The sequence below is a fragment of the Carassius auratus genome, chromosome 24, assembly GCF_003368295.1.
Source record: "Carassius auratus strain Wakin chromosome 24, ASM336829v1, whole genome shotgun sequence".
NCBI classification, from domain to species: Eukaryota; Metazoa; Chordata; class Actinopteri; order Cypriniformes; family Cyprinidae; genus Carassius; species Carassius auratus.
In genome coordinates this window covers 13,364,926-13,386,085 of record NC_039266.1, presented here as the reverse complement: position 1 = coordinate 13,386,085, position 21,160 = coordinate 13,364,926, and the positions used below count along the sequence as shown (strand labels likewise).

The 21,160-nt window shown below is 37.0% G+C and overlaps 1 protein-coding gene across 2 annotated transcripts; it reads right to left on the bottom strand.

The window, feature by feature from the left end:
- Nucleotides 1-50: 50 nt before the first annotated feature.
- On the bottom strand, nt 51-20,955 carry nphp3 (nephronophthisis 3). Of its 2 annotated transcripts, XM_026201130.1 has the most exons (29): nt 20,862-20,955; nt 20,648-20,760; nt 18,122-18,482; nt 17,117-17,242; nt 16,780-16,930; nt 16,363-16,515; nt 16,155-16,288; nt 15,907-16,067; nt 15,649-15,826; nt 13,472-13,546; nt 12,726-12,866; nt 12,224-12,327; nt 12,015-12,129; nt 9,782-9,925; nt 9,317-9,414; nt 9,109-9,211; nt 8,947-9,029; nt 8,074-8,212; nt 7,812-7,976; nt 7,534-7,628; nt 6,929-7,051; nt 5,702-5,891; nt 5,379-5,620; nt 4,821-4,896; nt 4,567-4,694; nt 3,308-3,548; nt 3,033-3,158; nt 2,819-2,934; nt 51-2,302 (listed from the first exon to the last, which is right to left on the bottom strand). In XM_026201130.1, exons 3-29 carry the CDS (start codon nt 18,443-18,445, stop codon nt 2,137-2,139), a joined length of 3,897 nt encoding a protein of 1,298 aa, XP_026056915.1. In that variant the 5' UTR covers nt 18,446-18,482; nt 20,648-20,760; nt 20,862-20,955; the 3' UTR covers nt 51-2,136. The 2 variants fall into 2 exon arrangements, with proteins under 2 accessions (XP_026056915.1, XP_026056914.1); XM_026201129.1 differs by having other exon boundaries at nt 20,648-20,899.
- Nucleotides 20,956-21,160: the final 205 nt, after the last annotated feature.

The following is a 21,160-nucleotide window of genomic DNA, read 5'->3' as shown; positions in this document are numbered from 1 at the left end:
TAGTGAAATCGATTTCCCTCTGCATTGAGTAAAAACCTCTACAACTGTTATTTTCATTCAATTATGCATTTATTGGTAGATGATACACAATATTTTGTGCGTGCATCATGTGCATCAGAAGAATTTGGGTATAAAGTACACTTCTTTTGGCAGTGTATAAAAGTCCTGGAACAAACTGTATAACAACAATGTGACGTAATACAAGCAATAATGGAAGTTTAGAGTAAATTATTAAATAATTAGCATGTTCTCTCAAAATGTAACAGTTCAAATATGATTTCTCTGCAAAAATGAGCCACATAACACTGAATCTGATTTAGCACCTTTACAAACAGTTTTCAAACACCCATAAGTATTTGCAGACATTCAGAAATTATATATTCTGTTTATATTCCTTCATTATACATGTCTATCTAGTCTAAGAAAACAGGTAGACATCAGAACCAGACACATGTGATATGGCAAGGCATTGTACTTTCACAATTCCCAAAACAATAAATTCCAAATACAAAAATATGGGTCGTAATATCATATGGATCTATATTTTCAGATAAAGTCATTCTAATACTAAACTACATATATAGACACTGTCATTGTGCTTTACAAGAAGCATAATTATTGCACATGCTGTGTTCTGTGGTGTTGAGCCATTTAAACTAAAATATGAGACCTATACAATTAATTAAATATTGAATACAATAATCTCAGACTTCTTCATGAACTGTATCTTGATATTGTTATAGTGTTTTGTATGGCTATGTACGTCAGCCTTCCTTTAGTAATACTTTGCAATATACAACTGTTCAGCATTTAATGGGGACCTTTATAAGAAGGTATTTAGTCAATGTATTGCGGTTCTCAATTGATTCAAATTTCCATTATGCTTGACTTCGGTTTACATATGCTGAAGGCAGCAGTGATAGAAACCTGAAAAAACCTGCTGAAATTGGTCACACATCACTTTTTCCAAAATGTTTTCATACCATGCAAGTGAAAAGTGCTCTGGAAGAAACTAATACTGACATTGTATAAAATACCAAGGTAAAATATTTCTTCAACCAACCTTTTGACGTGCTCAAGTTTATAATAATAAGAATTTAAAAAAGTTTCTCAGTGATAATTGGGAGTAAATGTTGGAAGTAAATACATAGAGAAAATGTAAGTAATATTTCCGTTGCATGAACAATCTTTCCTTTTGCCGTCTGAGAGAAGAAAAAAGATAATTGCACTACTATTTCTTGTAGTTGCAACTTCACACTTCATAACTGTGCCTTCACAGCTTGATATGCAATATATTTTTTGCTGTTTCTGCTACATATCTTATTTCGTAATTGTGAATTTATATAATTGTGAGCCAAATTCACATTACATTATTTCAACAAATTACTTTATTGCATTATTTACTTATTTATGTACATCTCATAATTGCAGTTGCTACTATATATCCTGTAAGTGCAATTTCATGTCTTCTAATTGCAATTTCATATCTCGACTTTAGTTTATATATATATATATATATAAAATATTTCTCATAATTGCATCCCTATTTTTTTGTAATTTAGACTTGGTATTTATTGCAACTGTGAGATCTTGTCTTGTAATTTTGACTTCACCTCTCTACTTAGTATCTCATGTACCTCTATATCTCCCAAATGTATTTAAACTTCTAACAGTCAGTTTTTATTATTATTACTTTTTCTTTCTTACACTCTGAGGTGGCCTTCCATAAATTACACTCTTCTGGTCATAGTGACTTTACTAAACACTACTACACCTAACAGTTTACCAGCAGTGCATTTGAAATTCAATTGGTTTGCTGAGGCTATGGAGTGCTGTGCTTCCACATTAATTGAAAACCACAAGTATAAAACACTTTTTCAGGATTTGCCTTTTTGCAAGCCAGAGAGAAACCGTTCAAAACCCAGTGGCAAGGGATGATACATTAAAACACTTATGATTCATACTGTAAATTACAGTAGGAATGAGAACCATGTTGGGCTCCAATGTTTTCTTACCATGCATATTTGATTGCTCCATGTAGACATCAAGCAAATGCTTGAACACATCAAGTGTGGCCAATATGGCTTCATTAATAGAGGTAAGAGTTCAACTTGGTAAGTGTTGAGGGGTCAGGTGTCACCTTGAGGTGTGAGGCAGGGCGGGGCTTCGCAGGCTAAAGGTATCACCACTAGATGAGTGACGTGAGGGGGCCTTACCGCACACCAGAGATGGCTCTGCCTCTTTTATTTCCATTGCTCGCTTGTACAGTTCAGCAGCCTTCTCAAAATCTCCCTCTTCATAGCTGAGAAAGTAAGAAAGTGTATGAAAGAAAGTAAGCCATGTTGTTGCTCTATCACTTAAATATTCATTAAAATACAACATTTACAAAATATACAAAAATTTGCCCAAGTATTTCTTTGCCCAATTATTCACACGTATTATCAAAAGAGCAGAAGGCCTAATACAGATCCTTGAGGCACTCCATATTTGACTGCTGTAAATATTTGTCTTTTTACAAAGATTTCAGATGACGACAACATTTGTAAAGACTCCAAATTATGTCAACTAGGGCTGCTTGATTATGGCAAAAATCATAATCAAGAAAAATTTAAGTTTTTCGATTAATTGCACAACCCTAATGGCAACCTTAGATTAACATACAAAACTGTCAAATCTTATCCTTACAATGTAATATTATCCTTACATTGTTATCATTATGAACACAAGTTCTTAATTGCTGCCTAACATGTTTGTTGAATGTGCCTTTAATTTAATCTAAATCTAACTGGTACAGCTGAGTTAAGAGAATATGGCTAACCTGAGTACAGCCAGGTTTTTCAGAGTCTCTCCAACACGAGGGTGTAGTCGGCCGAGACTGTCCTCATATACCTTTAGAGCGCGCTCGTACAAAGGCAATGCATCACTGTGCTGCTTCTGCAACACAAACACATGTCACATGAGTAACATCATCAGAGATCGGACTGGATAGTTTTAAAATACAGCAAGTGGGAGGAGTCTGAGATGTTTCTCACCAGCTGGCAATAGAGCACTGCAAGGTTTACCAAAGCTGTGGCAACACTGGGGTGTTTAGGCCCGAAGCTCTTCTCTCTGATTTCAAGAGCCAGTTCATATAGAGGAACTGCCTTTTCCAGCTTCCCCTATCATACACACGGACAGACAGGGTATCAGATTCGTTAATAATATTAAAAAAACAAACATTGCAGAATTAGTGTGTGCATAATGGCCACTTGATTGCTACATGTTCTGCAGAGCTAGAGTGTTGTGACTCTTTCCTGTGGTTTCTCACCCTGCGTTTATAAAGCATGGCCAGGTGTTTGAGGGTATAGGCGAGAGAGGGGTGATCTGGGGCCAGTGCTCGTTTACGGATGTCAAGTGCTCTTTCGTACAGCTCCTCAGCACTCTCATACTCTTTCCTTTCGCTGTGAAGCGCAGCTAGGTTGTTCAGAGACTGGGCGCAGTCAGGGTGATCTGGCCCCAGCACGCGCTGGCGCATCTCCAGGGAACGGGTCAAGAACATTTTTGCAGCACTAGGGTTAAAAATACCAACATGTTAAAATGCATATTATATAACTGCAAATGGAAAATGTGTCTGAGTCAGAGTTCCTTATTTATTTTTCAAGGTACATTCTAGATGCCAATTGAGTATAATACATGAGGAAAGACATTTAAACTATTTTTAAGAAAAGGGATGAAATGCTTATGATTGGTTTAAACAAAGCAGCAAGACGGGCTGAATGAAAATGCTAATTCACTCTCTGACAGTAGGTGGTGATGATTGAAAAAAAAAAAATACTGGTTACCCCAGATTCCCTTCTACACGAAGCAGTGCAGAGCTTGTAAACACCACTTTATTAGTCATTTGCATGAATCACATGACTGGCCTATTTCAATGCCATGGCTAATTCCGTATATCACAGTCCTAGCAATGCACAGTGACAGGTCTATTACAGTCCTAGCAATGCACAGTGACAGGTTTGATATATATACATATATATGACACCATCTGAAACTTTGAAGAAGCCCTGACTTGCAGAGAGGTCTGCAAGAGGAAGTGTGCAAACCCAAAGGAAATGAGAGCAGAGATCATTGATTGTGAGTAATCTAGATCCTGATGTGATCAAACAGGAGCTGTGTGCTTCCTTTTGGATCTATCTGTTCACTAAAAATGTGCAGAGACAGAAGAACCAACCTGTCTCTTGGGTATGGTTATGTTACCTTTGAACATCGGCATCATGAAGAATGCAATAAAGAGGCTCTTCATTTTCTGGAGCTAATTAGAAAACCACATTATGTGGGGCCAAGACATGACTGTTAAGGTGCTACTAAGTTGCAAAAGAAAGTAACTCCAATGACAGGCATGTAGAAGAAATAGACCCAGCTGAACCCAGACATGGGGAAGAAGGGAATACTGTGCAAATAATGTGACATTTTCTTTTTTCTTCACAACAGCTTTGAACAGCCTGGAAATAAAACAATACTCCAAATCTGCACTGCACAATTCCAAAATCAGGATGTATTGCATGTATGAAATGATGATTTACTCACTCCAGGTTGTTCTGCAGGTAATAAAGCACTCCAAGCTCATTTAGAGTCTTGGCGCTATCTGCGGAGTCTTTGCCAAGAGTAAGTTCCTCTAACTGCAGAGCCCGCCGCTTCAAGAGAGCAAAACCATACTAAAAAGAACACAAGCACATTCATTGTAAGATAAACTGTTTTTCCCCTCACTACTCTGAACTCACAGTGAGTGAGACCAAATGAGACACAAATGCGGCAAAAATCATAGTTTGGTCTTTCCTTACCATGTGGCCTTTCTGTCGTGCTGTCTTCTGTCTGATCTTGACTGATCTCTTTCTCAACTTCTCGGCCTGCTCATATCTGCATAAAAAATAAATAAATAAAAATAAAAAAAGAATTAGCACAGCCCTAACTCTAAATTAATAACATAATGAAACATAAACAAAAGGTCTAAAGGTATCTTCCAAATCTTAGAAAGCTGCCTAGGATTTGTTTCCTAAAATTAAGGATGTCCGGTTGTAAAATTATGCAAAGGTAGCATCATGTGTGAAATATAAGGCAATGCTAGAAAGCACTGCAATTACAAAAAATGCGTGTCAGTATGTTTATATATAATATACAAATTCTGCTTCATCACAGAAATACATTACATTATAAATATATTCAAATAGAAAAAAAACATCTTAAATTCTTAAAATTTCTCACCTCAAACTACACAATAGAAAACAACCAATAAAATACAGTTGTACATATCTAAAAATGAAACATTTAATCTAATATTTGTGCTTGACAGTCAAAATTTGCATAGTGGAGTATGAATTTTAAGCAAAATGTTGCTGTACTTTTTCTGTTTCTGGTAGAGGAGCGAGAGTGAGTCTAGTTCTCTAGCGACAGTGCTGTGTTCAGGGCCGTAAGCGTTTTCACAAATCTCCATTGCTTGTTTGTACAACTGCTCTGCGTTTCCAAATTTCCTCCAATGAACGTAAACCCCGGCCAGCTGGTGCAGGGACTGAGCCACACTTGGGTGGTCCGGATCAAGAGCCGTCTCACGGATCTCTAAGGAGCGCTGCAAGGGGGCCACCGCCTTAAATACAACACATTCACATCACTTCCACAAACTTTCAAATGGAATACAGGTGATCATTGGTCTATCCGTCTGTATCACCTGGCTGAGCAGTCCCAGGTCTTTGAGGAAGCGGCCTAGTGTCTCGTACAGGTTGGCCAGTTGGCTCATGCTCTGCTCACTCTCACAGGTCTTCTCAAACTCTTTCAATGAGTCGAAATACTCTGTCGCCATCGAGCACTTATCCTTACCAACAAACTGCCAGTATGTCAGCAGCTCAGAGAAATGACCCCTAAGAACACACACATCAGCAGCAAGATGCTATTTCAGACACATATTCACACATAAATCAGATTAGTGGTTGACTAATATATAGCCAAGACCGATATATCGGCCAATGCCGATATTTGACAAATATCGGCATTGGCCGATACGTTTTTCTGCTTCACGGATGTATTTTAACAGCACTGAGAGCAGCACTGAGAGCTCACACTCTCTCTCGTTTTTCGTCATTGTTAACAGTTCTTTCTAACATGGATAGTAGTCTGTCTAATAAACAGAACGGTTAAACAAATAAATTAATGTATACAGAAAGTATTATAATGATTGCTTTTATATTAGGCCTATTATTAATGGAAAGGCAAACATTATAATACTTTCTTGTTTGCTGTCAGCATTAATCAAAGATGCATTTATATAATTTAAACAAATCTTTGAAAGACTAATGAACATTTAATTTAACAAACCTTGCAAACTAAGTCGAATCCAGCTGTGAAATCTTGTGAAGTGTGTATTTTTATCCAGCATGATCGCGTGTTCTCTGTGTGATGGCCAGTCCATGTGCTTTAAACTATAAACTCGTGATTTCAAATTATACTTTATGCATTTGACCACTGTCATATTCATGTCATTTTCATATGTAAAATGATGTAAAATGTATGTAAAATGAGTGTTACCCTGTATGCTGTATGTAAAATGAGTGTTACCCTGGCTTTATTTGAAAAATATGATTCCTAGTGCTCACAAACTTCCCAGAATACTGAGTCCCCTGTTGGTTACAGTGTTTACTTTCTTTTTAATTATATTTTTATTAAATATTTATTTATTTGTGAAAAATACTGTCATCTAAAGTATAAGCATGTTTCTTTTACACATTTATTTTTTAATCCATTGTTAAATGATTTCAAATTTCTTAAATATTAATAAATTAATAATTATTTTTAAAAAAGCATATCGGCCCCCCCATCTTTCTAAGATATCGGTATCGGCTGTCAAAAACACATATCGGTCGACCACTAAATCAAATACAGCAGGAATGTAAGAATGTACCTCTTGTACAGGTTCTGGGACACAAACAAGTTAAGCAAACTCATCTGGAGTTTACTTCGATCGTCCTGCTGCTGCAGTAACCATGGCAATTCATCAGCCACCCTCCACGTCACTCTGTCTTGGCTGAACCAACAAAAATGATTTAACAAAACAATCCGACATGGCAGTTATTTGTTGATAAATTCTTTGATCTTAGAGAATATCATACATGTGATCAGCTAAGGACAAAATGAAAATACAACTACAATAAAAAAAATAAAAAAAATAATAATAATAATAATAATAATTATAATTATTATTATTATTACTAATAATAATAATAATACATGTTATTGTATTATTTAAAGTGTAAAATAAATAAATAAATAAAAATATGAATATTACAATAATACCATTGTACTGCAAAATAAAATAAAATAAAATAAAATTGAATTAAATTAAAAATTAAAAATTAAAAATTAAAAATTAAAAATTAAAAATTAAAAAATTAAAATTAAAATTAAAATTAAAATTAAAATTCTCTTCCCAGGTCAGAAAAAGACAAAAACACATGCCTATATATTCCTGCATATATTCCTGCAATATGCTCAATAATTAATTCTTACTTCAGCTGTTCACTGAAGAACCGAATGATTTTGTCGCTGTAGGATCCACGACATTTGCCCCCATCCAGAAACTCTTGGTTGACCGCTTCACATGCCTGAAATTGATACATGGTTACACAAACCAGTTTCACTTGAATTTAATTCTCTGTCAGTGAGATGTGAAAGTGAAATATTAACCCAACAAAGCTCACAGTACCCTATTTAATTTCATCAAAAATTTTTAAAGAACAATTTGCCAAATAACTTCAAAGGTACAGCTAGGTATCAGACATACACACCTGTGGGTGCTGAAAGCGAACGAGGCCACAGGCGTAGGTAATGATGAGGAGTCTCTCCAGATTGTGGAGCAGTGAGGTGAGAGCGGGAAAACTCAGGTCTGGGAACAGCTCCAAAGCCTCTGATTCACTAATGCCGTTGTGACTGGCGCAGACCAAGCACAACAACTGCACAAGGAGAAATACAAATAAATAAGTCAAACTGTGTACTTCAGTGGCTTTTTGGAGTGATACTCTTTCGAACAGGTAATTTTGGGCAGTTGACCTCTTTCATGATGTGTTTTTCCTGATCCGTGCTGAGTGAGTCTAGCGCTGCCTTCAGGCCCAGTCTGTATAGCGATACTGTATCTTGACACAACGCACACTGCTGCAGAGTCATCTCCAATGTCCAGGAGGATCTAGAGCTGACAGATTAAACATACCGTAATCACCTTATTTTCCCATAAAAACAGACAACGTGCATGCTAAAGAGAGATAATAACTGGACTGGAATTTGGCTGTCTTAAGATTACTGTAGGTCAAAACCATCCCCGCCTTGTTACTTAACACTTTTTTTTGTTATATTATATTATATATTTACACTGTTTTACAAATAATATACTTAAAAATACATATATATTAAATTAAATGTTTAAATTTAATTAAACCAAGCTAGTATTGTCGCTAACCAGAAATTTGTCCATTTAAAAAAAGAACTGATAGCTTCGTCACTTTGGAAAATGCACATTATATAATATATACAAGTGGTGGCCGAAATTGTAAGAGCACCTGACAGATCTGAAAATACTGATCTTTTTTTGCCTCCAAAACATGATTTCATTTCATAATGTTCATGAAACATGAAGAGGGTTGCTGTGAGCACAACAAACAACAGAGGAAGTGAGTCATACTGTTTTTATCCTCTTTTAACTTTAATATTTGGTACGTCCACCTTTTGCAGCAATTACAGCAGCACATGTCTCTGGCATAGTGTCAGTGTATTTCCTGAGAACTTGTGTATACATCACTCTCATATAATCACACACTCTCACACTTTCACATCACACTTGTACACAGAACTATAAAAACAAACAAGGAATATTAAAAGACACAGAACCACAAACAATACAAAATTCTACTCACTCACACATCTACTTACTGTGTAATAAGTCTTGCCAGCAGTGAGATATAGAGCGCGTTGCATGTTGCAGCTGAACGGCAATGTCTCTCTAACTTCTTCTCCTGTTTGCAAGCAATAAAGATGATACTCGTACTCAAAATACATAAAGAAATATGAACACAGACTGACAAGGATGTTTACCTGATCTTTGGTGAGTTTGATTTCGCTGTTCACACACTCGGTGCTGATGACACTCTTCACCTCTCTGGGATTGAGTGGGTCCAGGTGCAGCGTGGGCCACAATCTAAACAGCATAATGTTTTATGCTTGGTTTATAATATTGCATTAAACGCATAATGATACCGCACAGGTATAATCTAGCTATAATGTGTGTTTGTGCATCACAAACCTCCATGCCTGTGGGCAGGTCTCCACATTAACGGACACCAGGACTCTCACATTAGCAGGAAGAGGATCAATCAGCCATTTCATGTGCCGCTCGGCATTCTGGGGAATACAAAAATGACAAACTGATCATGCCGAGTATGTGCATATAATGTCATTTATTTTTTAGGCTTGATTACATGTTATTTAAACTAAATTGAACTGTGTATGTGTACACACACACACACACACACACAGACAAATAAATATCTACTAAAGATATATAAATACCCTTTCAATATAGAAAAAGGCTGAAAATTTCTGCTTTTTTTTTAGCATTATGTTAACAGTTGATAAAATGTAAAATCAGTTACTAACTCCTACAACTAAATGTGGGTGTTTAGTTGTGTTTCTTCACCAACATTGTAAAACGTGAGCACAGACACACATACCACAGCTCAATGAGGAAGATTATTTGAGGATGTGTTACCTGTATTTGGTCAATGGAGTCAATGATGATTATGATGTTGCCGTGGTGACACGCGGACAGCCGCTCTAGCCAGCGTGGGAACTCTTCGAGGATCTTAGAAGGGTCCATCGAGAGGCCAGAAATAGACCAGAAATGCTGGAGCAGCTACAAGGACGATTGGGAAAGTGAAACTTTTAGATTTAGTAGACTATGCTTGTGTCTATAAAACCCTTTTATGTAACCTTCTTATTACACACACATCAGTAACAAAATCCCGGTAAACTCTGTAGGGTAGTCAACGTCTGCCTACATCAATGGAGCAGTCAGTATTACTGGTTAGCCTACTGCTTTTTTATATTTAGTAAAAAAAAATTATGAGATACTAGTAGGCTAATACGTTGCCACCATGGATATTCTAAAGCATAGCAACTAAAGCTACTTTTGTTATTGAATATTTATTGTAAGGCATATGGCCTACTAGTCTTTTTTTTTTGCATTTATACAATAGGTACTGGAGCCCAACCCGAGAAAGTAGACCAGAATATTCCACTGCGTTCCTAGACACGCAATTTGCACAAATGTAATTTACGAATTATTTATCAAAATTAATTTGACATGAACCGATAGAAATGAACCAAGAGAAAACATTACCGTCTACAGCCGCGAGAGGGCGCTCTATGCTGCCAGAGATGCTGCTCAGTGCTCCTGTAGTCTACACTAAGCAGCATATAGCGCCCTCTCGCGGCTGTAGTCGGTAATGTTTTCTCTTGGTTCTTGGTTCTAATTAAATGTGACTTATAGTCCAGTGCGACTTATATATGTTTTTTCCCTCATCATGACGTATTTTTGGACTGATGCGACTTATACTCAGGTGCGACTTATAGTGCGAAAATACGGTAATTGTGAATAAGCGTGCACAAGCGCACTATTTACGAATGATTGCAATTCATTAACATAAATGTTTAACTACCAAATCGGACGCTTACGAAGCGTTTGTGAATCTGGAGGAGAGTTCTCGGGAAGTCCTGTTTCATGACAAATTTACTCAAGTACTCATTTACGCAAGTTTCATGAATGAGGCCCTGTGTGTGTAAAGGAGCTTATGAGATGTGGGTGCAACAGTTCATCTAGAGTTCTGCTGATGTTATAGCAGTCAGGCCAGGTCACATCTGTAGAATAAGAGTGTCAACATTTCTGATAAAAAGTTACCAAGTGCTGCTTTATAGTTAAAAGATCACTGTACAAATTAATGGATGTATGTGTCTTAGACCATGTAAGTCTATAATTTTACAAGTTCTTTCACAGTTTGGGGCTGTTTGTTTAACAGCTGAATAACAAATTTTTAACCCTGGATAAAGGCTACTTCAAAAAAAAGAGTTAAACAGGGTCCAGAGACACCAATGGGGATGCAAGTTGTTTTTCTAAGGTGGCTAGGTTTTTCTAGGGTTCTAGGATGTTTTCTGCATAATTTTTTTTTAAAATTATTATTATTACCGTATTTTTCGGACTATAAGTCGCACCTGAGTATAAGTCGCATCAGTCCAAAAATACGTCAAGATGAGGAAAAAAACATATATAAGTCGCACTGCACTATAAAATCGCATTTATTTAGAACCAAGAACCAAGATAAAACATTACCGTCTCCAGCCGCGAGAGGGCGCTCTATGTTACTCAGTGAAGGCTACAGGAGCAATGAATAGCATAGAGCGCCCTCTCGCGGCTGTAGATGGTAATGTTTTCTCTTGGTTCATTTCTCTTAGTTCATTTCTCTTGGTTCGTGTCAAATTAATTTTGATAAATAAGTCGTACCTGACTATAAGTCGCAGGACCAGCCAAACTATGAAAACAAGTGCGACTTATAGTCCGGAAAATACAGTATGTATTTTTAGGGCTGTTAAGATCAGCTGTAAAACCACACCGAACAAACTGAAAAAAATGCTACACAAATAAATTTCAATTTAACTCTAATAATGAATAAAAGCATTTCTTACAAAATCTGTATTTAACATCTATTTTTTTTTATATAATTTTGGATTGGCCTCCACGCAATAATATAATAACCAATTCTTTTATATTGTAGACAACATGTTGTCTTTAAACTTTTTAACAGTATTGTATTTTTTTATAACAGTATTGTATTTTTAGTGTCAGTAAGATTTGATTTCTTAGTTTTCAAAATAAATGAACACTTTGATTATTTATAATCTTAATAGAGCTTAACAGAGTGAAATGAGTTTGTGTATTGGTGTCTGACCTTCACTGTGAGGCGCTTAATGATGAGCACTGGATCTGTGCTGGTAGAGAGAGGATGTCCCGTGAAGTGATACAGGATGAGGGTGTTGGGAGAGTGTTTCTGCTGTAACTCTATCCTGCAGAGAAATGACATATTGTTTAGAATGTGAAAATGGATGTATATTATAATTGTGAAAAAATACCTAATATTTAGAGTTAAGATGAAACAACCATTTAGCCAGCAGAAGTGATTTGCCCGATCCAGGTGCACCAGATACCAGCAGTGGTGGGGTGGGTGGAGGGGCGGCTACCATGTCATTGAGTCGGTCGACATACTGAGAAAAGAACCAATACAGCATCGAGCTCAGTGAATTTACACATTTCCTGCCATTTATATATAGTTTATTCAATATTTGTTTATGCATGTTAAGTAAATTAAATTAAAATTAAAGTTACATTTATGCATTTAGCCAAATCGACTTACAGTGCATTCAGGTTATCAATTTTTACCTATCATGTGTTCCCGGGGAATCGAACCCCCAACCTTGCGCTTGATACTGCAATGCTCTACCAATTGAGCTACAGGAACACTACTTACTACTAGTACTTTCAGCTATTGTCAGATACAAAGAATTACAAGGATTTCCCCCAGGATTTCTTGTGGACCTACTCATGAATTACAATGCTTTGTCCATAATGAACAATACAGAAAATGATAACAGAGCCATCATGCCTTCTGGAAGCTGAATCTGGATGCTGCGCTGCAAGCCTGCTGGAACGCCTCATCATGAAGATCCCACAGCACATCCCCAGAGTCTTCCTCTTCTCTCTCCTCCACCGCTCCGCTCTCTTCTAACTCCAAACCCAACAGCTCCTGAAGAAAGAGTTGCCCCGTGTATCATCAGCCTTTCTGTTTAACATCATGCATCTCCTCAAGAAAAGATGTTCCTCTTTCAGAACCTTAAATAGTGCACCACACTCTAAACGATGCTTATAGTTTTACACAAACACTGGGTTATTTTCAAAGTGCTAGGCATGGGTCAAAGCTGGGTCAGTTTTACCAACAGTAGAAACAATATGCAATTACCCACTTCTGTTTTTTTCTGTTCCACACTGAACTGTCAACAGTCATTTTCACTTGAAAGTCCACTGAGTCTGCTTCTACTGTATTTTTGCACAGATCTTAACACCCATTTAATTTCACTGTAAATCTATTGCATATATTATTTTTGTTGTAAATATTTTAAAATAGTAAGTATTTTTAAGGGAAAATTAACCAAGCATATTGGCTGGCAATGATAAGCAACCCTACTTGCGTTGTTAGTTTAACATAACATGTGTGCAGCCAAGTATTTACTGAGCTCTTGACAACTGGGTTATTTTTACCAAATCTTATCTCAAGCGCATGATCAGTGCGAGAAGCACCAGGAAATATGAACCACAATACCTGCTTGTGTTTTCCTGTGTGTGTGTGTGTACCTGTTTGATAACTCTTTCAAGTTGAGTGAATATAAGAGCAGCTCCTTCCTCTACAGACCCTGCATGATCCACTACCTGCAGAAAACAAGCAGCAAAGAATAATTCACCAAAAATAAAGTGTGACAGTGAAACGAAGTTTCTTGGTCATTTTTGACCAGTTAAAGTTTCTTTATTTTATTTTTTTCTCTAAAAATGGTTTCCTTAATCTGAGTGGTTCTATGGAATGCATTTATACAATATATTAAATTGTTCTCTGATGTCCCCAGAGTGTGTATGTGAAGTTTTGTCTCAAAATACCCCACAAATAATATTTTATAGCTTGTTGAAATTCCCACTTTTAGGGTATGAGCCAAAACGTGCTGTTTTTTGTGTTTGTCCCCTTTATATGAAAATGAGCTCCTGCTCCCTTCCTTTTCAGATGAGTGTTGCCAAATCTGCCCGAGGGTTTAAGCGACCCCAATAACATGATATTTAGCCCCTAAAATGCTAATTTTACCAGTGGAATCCCACTAAAAACATGTATTTTACCCCATCGGAATGGCTCTTTACCTGGTGGTCCCCCTCAAAATGTGATTGGACTAGTTTTGAGTAGCAATTGGGCGAGTTTTGTTGTGAAAACCTGGCAACCCTGACGGAGCTTCAACACTTGCGGGCATTACGGTTTAACTGGTGGTGACCATGTTACTGACTTAACTACCACTTAACTACTGCTTTTCGATCATCCTGGTAGCACATGAATGGAGCATCACTGAAAATAGAAAGTTGTAGCTTTAGCAACTTTAGCCTTCTGGAAAACAAAATATGATGTGGGATGCTTACTTTGTCTGGAGTCTGGATGTTTGCACATGAAGCGTTGGTATCGATCCCGCTTTCAGAAGCAATCTTTGCACAACTCTAGCGCTGAACTGACCCATGTTTGTGAGGCAGTCCGGTGTAAAAAGGTAGCACAAATGTATAGGACTTTTCTTTTTTCGGGACATTTCCTTCGAAAATGAAAGTCAACCACGTGTCCTCAGCGGTCTGTGTAGACTACTACGTCATTGGTGCATCCCAACACATGACAATTTTAATGGCTCTTTGGGGCTGAGACTAGCTGCTTTTCCACTGTCGGGCCAGTGCGAGCCAGGGCTTAAAACAGGCCGGGCGGGGCTAATAATAGAGCTAAACTCAAGACATGACAGATAAAATATGTTACTAAATAAATTCACGATTGTGATAGAGAATAAGAAGCTCCTCTAGACCCAGCTGGCCAGCTTTGGAACAAGGTTTTTGTCGGGCCAAAAAAACCTGGCCATTGGCCCCGAGGAAGCCCCGACGAGGCACGATCAAGCCCTGGGAGTGACAGTGGAAATTCGACTGGCACACACTAGCACGTCTGCTTTTAGCCTACAATGGAAATGCGGCTTTTGTATTTCCAGCAGCTACAGCAAAAGAACAGTAATGGAGGACCGCTGCTTCTCAGTCAGGGCTGTGTGTATGCTATTAGGGCAAAGAGCGTCACAAAAGGGCGGGACTTTCAACAATTATGTCATCATAGTAGTGAGAAACCTGAAACCGCTTGTGTGGAGTGACTGTTTATGAATTATTTGGATTATAAAACAATGAGTGGGTGGATTTTTACCATTATAGGCTGGTTGTTTTCACACACTGCGGCCACACAATGGTATTCAAACATCTTGTTAAAGTGATTTTTGCATTCTATGGCACCTTTAATTCGATGAGTCTAGTGGTTATAAAAATCATGCATTGGCTGTTTGCATTCAAAACTGATAGATCATATGGAATGAATGTAATGAAGTGCCAAAGGTTTGACTTTGCATGTAAAAACAGGGATATTTTCAAACAAATAAGAGCCAAATAAAAAAAATTAACTAAAATCTCAGAAGAAGTGCATTACGTTATTGTTACTACCTCAGGGAAATTAGTTTTATAAAACTTCCTTAAAAACACTTTTCACAGTCAAAAAATGACCACATACAGTCAAGGTGTAATTCTTTTCTTAAAAGCGTGGGTTATATATTACTAGCACATAGATGTGCAACAGTATATATGAAACTTCAAAGAAGAATTCCTAAAATAATTTTTATTATCTATAGAATATTTAGAAAAACCCTAATGATCTTCAAAAAAAAAAATACTCAACTGAATTTTTAAACACACGAATCGTTTGGAATTACCTTAAGTTTGGCACTCTTGTCAGCTTTGTTAACTCTCTCCAGCAGGTCTCTAGTGGATGGGCTGAGGGTGAAGACCTCTTCCTTTTCTCCTTTTCTCTCACCAGTTCGCAAATACAGCAAGAGAGGCCGAGAGTCTGGGGTTTCCACAAATGCTTCCTCCACATCCTCTATCACACAGCTAAACCAGCAAAACAGATTAATTCAATAGAATCTTGTGATTCATATAACAACAATAACATAATAAAAAAGAAAGATCACCTGGACACTGAGGACTTGAGAAGCAGCACGCACACAGAGCTCCTCTCGATCTCCCGCCTGCGTTCAGCAGCATACAGAGCAGCTTTCTCCTCAGGAAATGACACGTTCAGGTAGAAATGACCCAAACCCTCACAAAACCTCTGCAGCTTCAAAGAATGAGTCTGAAAGAGAGAGGCATATGGATGAAGAGTGCTAAAAAGTGCGATTGCGTGCATCTAAGACGTGTTGCTGTATCTAAGCATGTGTACTTGTATAAAGGCCTGCAGCTCCGCTCTGGTCTCCTGTGTGTATATGAGGTAGCAGCGGACTGTGTTACTCCACAGAGCCTGAGAGACGTGAGGAGAAACTTGCAGCAGACTGGCTACAGCCACATCCCAATCATCTGAAACAATATGCGCAAACATCAGCATGCATACATGTACACCTACAACAACACACACACAGGTGCAAACTCACCTCTGCTGACATTGGCAAACGGCCCCTCCACGTCAATCAGACTGTGAGCGAATTCTGGACCTCTGTGTGTCTGCTGTAACTGCATCATACTGCCCATGGACGGCTCGCTGCCCAATATGCCACCACTCCAGTACTCACACTGAGTTCCTGCAGCTGCACACAGAGTGGACATCAGGTAGAGAAATTTGGATTTCACAATAATGCTCCAATCTGGAGTTTTGTAAATACTTCAGCTGTACAGTTAAAAAAATAGATAAATAGATAGATAGACAGAATAAATTCTGGCCTGATCAACACAATTTATCACCATGGCACAATCACTTTTAAAGAGAAATGCACCAAACCAAACCTGACAAAAAAAAATATATATAAAAGGAGAGAGAACCAAAAATCGATTTCTTTCTGCCACATTCTTACTGGTGACAGTGGTGCGGTTGTCGTCTGAATCCGAGTCTGCTGGATCATAAATCTGAATGCCTTGAGCCTGCAGCTGTTGAAGTTTGGACTCCAGATCTCGTTTTGCCCGCAGCAAATCCTGAATTTCCTTTTCTTTAGTCTCCCGGAATATCTGCCGTGTCATTTAGGACAGAAATAAAGATGAAGGAAACACACCGGTGAGGTAAACCACTGAAAACTAGAACAGCTACAGGCGAAAGAGGCATAATCTAAAAACTGAAGGAGTCAGACAGAGGCTTGTGAAGATTGTGCAAGGTAAGACGTGAATGTGAGAGAGAGAAGGGAATCAGATTCACACCTTAAACTGCCGTTTGACCTTGTCCCGGTCATGTTCAAAGGTGGCAGCTCTCTCCATTGCTTGATACTTTGCCTCCAGGGCACTTTCCTTCTCTCGAAGAAACTTCTGGTAAGTCTTCTGAAGAGCCTGACAACCAGAGAAACACAGAATCAGCTATGTGTTGAAAAAAGTAACACTAATTACAACATTTTTATTTGTATTTGGTACATGGGTCTATGACATTCACTGATCTATTGAGCTATTCAAAATCTATTCAAATATTAACTCAAATGCAGTTCATACACTACATACAATGTGATTTGCTCCTATGATAATACATGTGTTTGATAACTAAATAAAAATCGTTTTTATATTTTAAGGGGGCCAAAAGTCAAGGGGTGTTATATCTTACTGAACTGTCTGATATTAAAATGAAGGTAAACATAATTAAAAGAATGACATTTTGGGTATAATCTATCATAAATATTTAGAAGAAGAAAAAAATAACAAAACTGCTTCAGTGTTGACTAAATTAAAGTCATGTGGTGCATCCAAAATTCATAGAAAATTTAAAACATCAAAGAAAATCATAGAAAGGAGCCTCATGAATGGGCATTAAAGTCAATAATCCTCTTAGAATTTCATATCATTTCAACTTTTAATGACAAAGATAAGGTTAGATCAGGCTGAAAAATACCATGTGATATAACTTCCCAAAAATGTATTTATAAATTATTATATTTGTGAAAAAAAAAAAAAAAATATATATATATATATATATATATATATATATATATAAAATATTGAAAAAAGGATTAAGATACACTGAAATGCATTCATAGTGTAATAAATCCACATAAAACCAAGATTAATATAAACAGTACATTTCTAAAACCTTTGCACGTGTTTTAAGATAGGCTAGATTAATTTTTTTTTTATCATTTGTCATTGTTTTCCTTATTTTCTAATTCTGCCCAACTCTCTTATTTGAAACTGACCCACAAGAAATCTTTTATTCTCTCAAACCTGCAGCTCAGCACGCAGTCTCTTGTTCTCCTCGTCCAGCTTGGCTTCTTTCTTCTGCATGGAGGCGATCTCGTTGTTCTTGCTGACCCTAAAGATCTCGTAGTCTTTCCTGAGGCGCTCATACTCCGCCGCATACTCCAGTTCCACCGATCCGGTAGATTTGAAGCTGGCGCCGATGACACGAGGCCCACGGCGGAAGGAGCTCCGCAGCAGACGGGCCTTTGGTTTCACCTCCACCGGTATCTCACACGCCTCCCCTCCCTCACCCCCATACGCATCCTCAATCACCTCCCCGGGGCTCACCAGAGAGGAAGCCGTACCCATAACAACGGATGAGGTGTGCCACAAAGACACCTGTCAGCTAGAAACAGGAAACACAAGAGGTGTGCATCAGTTCTGATACATTCAAGCATGGATCCTATGTATAATCTGAAACTGTGTATCTAAAGAGTAGAACAGTAGTCCTCTACACAGGACTAAAAAGTTTGGTTTTGCTGTTTTTGACAACTAGATATGTATGGCCCCGAGGCTCGTGCACTAGTATGCATTCGTCTTTAAAATGTGCGTGTCATCAGTGTAAAAATCCATAAAAATAAAAAATACAAATCACATAACTCGGTCAGTAAAGTTAATGTATTGGTAATATATTCTGTGTGTACAGTGACACAGATAAGCCACACTTAAAAATGCCAATATAAGACAAAATATCAAACCAAGATGTTGATTTGTTTTTAGTTACGTTTTAAGTAAAAAAAAAATAAAATAAAAAAAAAATAAAAAAGACAGAAAATAACAGTTAGATTGCTCACAATTAAAACAATACGAATTTGTAAAGTTTATGGTTGTGATATTTGAGATGTCCATCCTTTATTTTGATGAATTACAGCCATGGTGTATATATATTTAGATGCCTTTAATATTTCAAAAGAAAAGTTTAAGAACCCAAATCTAAAAGGATATTATAATATCTTTATTACTTCTTGAGTTACAAGCATGCAAACTTTGGGTAAATAAACAAACAAACAGTCAAAATAGGCATTTAATGTAGGAAGGATTGTTTTCGTCAAATTATTTTACAAACAGACCAACCAAAAACATAATTTTTGATTAGTAATATGCATTGCTAGGAACTTAATTTTAGGGCTTCACGATTATGACAAAAATCTGAATTGTTGATTATTCCCTTGAAACTGTAATTACAATTATTCATTACAACTGTCACAATTTACATTGAATGATGTTTATACCATTGTTTGATGCAACAGCATGCCATATTTTATGTGAAAATAAACAAGCTGAATACACTAACTAAAAAACCTTTAGTGCTTTTCTATAGTATTAAGCCTCAAATGTCAACTATTACATTGGTTTCTTCTTTAAATTCTAAAAAAGTACAAATATGAATGGTATTATAATGTTATACCAAAACAAAAATTTAAATTATGGGAAAAGCCCTTAAGATAACACGTAGAAAGAAAAAAACACATCTTAAGCATGCAGAATTACATAAGTGGACTCTGAACTATTAATCGCTGTTTTGAACGATTACGTAAATGTGGCATCCATAATTGTAATCGCGATTAGAAATTCGTTTAATTGTGCAGGCCTACTTCATTTGGACAAATTTAAATGCGATTTTGTCAATACTTCGATTTTTTTTTGCACCCTCAGATTGCAGATTTTCAAATAGTTGCATCTCAGCCAAAATTAATTTCTTTTATTTACTTATTAAGCACAAATAAACAAAACAAGAGTTGTGCCATACAAAAGAGGAAGTTAAAATAAAAAGGAATACAAATAAAAATAAAATACTTGTCATTGTGTTTTAAAAGTCCATTGATTTGGGTGTCATCCTATTCTAACAAACAATACATCAAACCACAATGGAAAGCTTTCTGGTGATGGCCAAACCTTTGTTTTTTTTTCGGTCCAGGGTTAAAAATTAAGATTGCGGTGTTGCTAAAATTAGTTAGTTAGTGATTTGGTACAAAATAAAGGTTTGTAAAGGTTTACAATACAATGGATTACTAGGAGAAAGTGTCCATATAAACATAAATACTCATGGATGCCATTTAATATTACAGCTTTCATCGATGCATGTTTGTCTTGTTTCAGTAAAAAAAATCTGAACTAAATCAAAGCCAAGCAGTTTCTCAACGGTGGTTGATTTGGCACGGAGTGATCGTGTTTCTGTGTCTTTGTTTACTCCGTTATGGGGAATTTTGTCACCTTTATTTTTACAAATGCGTTTTTATTCTGAATGCGTGTTAATGTACAACATAAAACATTCTATTGTACTTGCACTAACAGTGTCAGTTCCACAATAGAAATAATAAATGATAAGAAAACAGTTATGAGACGTTGAGACGAAGTATGATCTGAAGATCCTAATAAGTCTGTATTTGGTTTAATTTGAATTATGTTGTCGGGTTAGCATGTTGTTCACTACTTTTATAGTGCAAATGCTAAATCAAATCAAACACATGGAGGACGTGGATATCTGCATATTTAATGCTTAAACCTCACCTTAAACTGTGGTCTTGAACCCCGCGATCATCCTGAGTGAAGAAAAACACTCCACCCAACCGAGAGGACTGAGGAGATCCAGGACGAGGAGCTTAGACAGAACTGATGCCAATCTAAGATCCCAAATATACATCGATAAGTAACGTGTTCATAAACACGGTTGGCATATTATTAAAAAAGAAATCAAATCATACTGAGGCACACGTTTTCTCACCAATCTCTTCCTGACAACCGCGTTACTAGGCACGCCTTCTTCTACGGGTCCACAGTGGGACCAAAAAGTGAATATTTTCATTTCGTAAAGTAAGCCTCAGGTTTCATCGTAAATTAGTTTGTAACCCACGGTAAGCCATGATATAATTGTTCTATACTCCACATTCAACTCATAATGAGTTGTATGTGGGGTATAGCACAATTACACATTACACTAAACATTTTAAAAGAGACAGATATGTAGATGTTTGTGAAAGATGTTTTCTCTGTTTCGGAGGAATGAGCATTAAAATATTCACA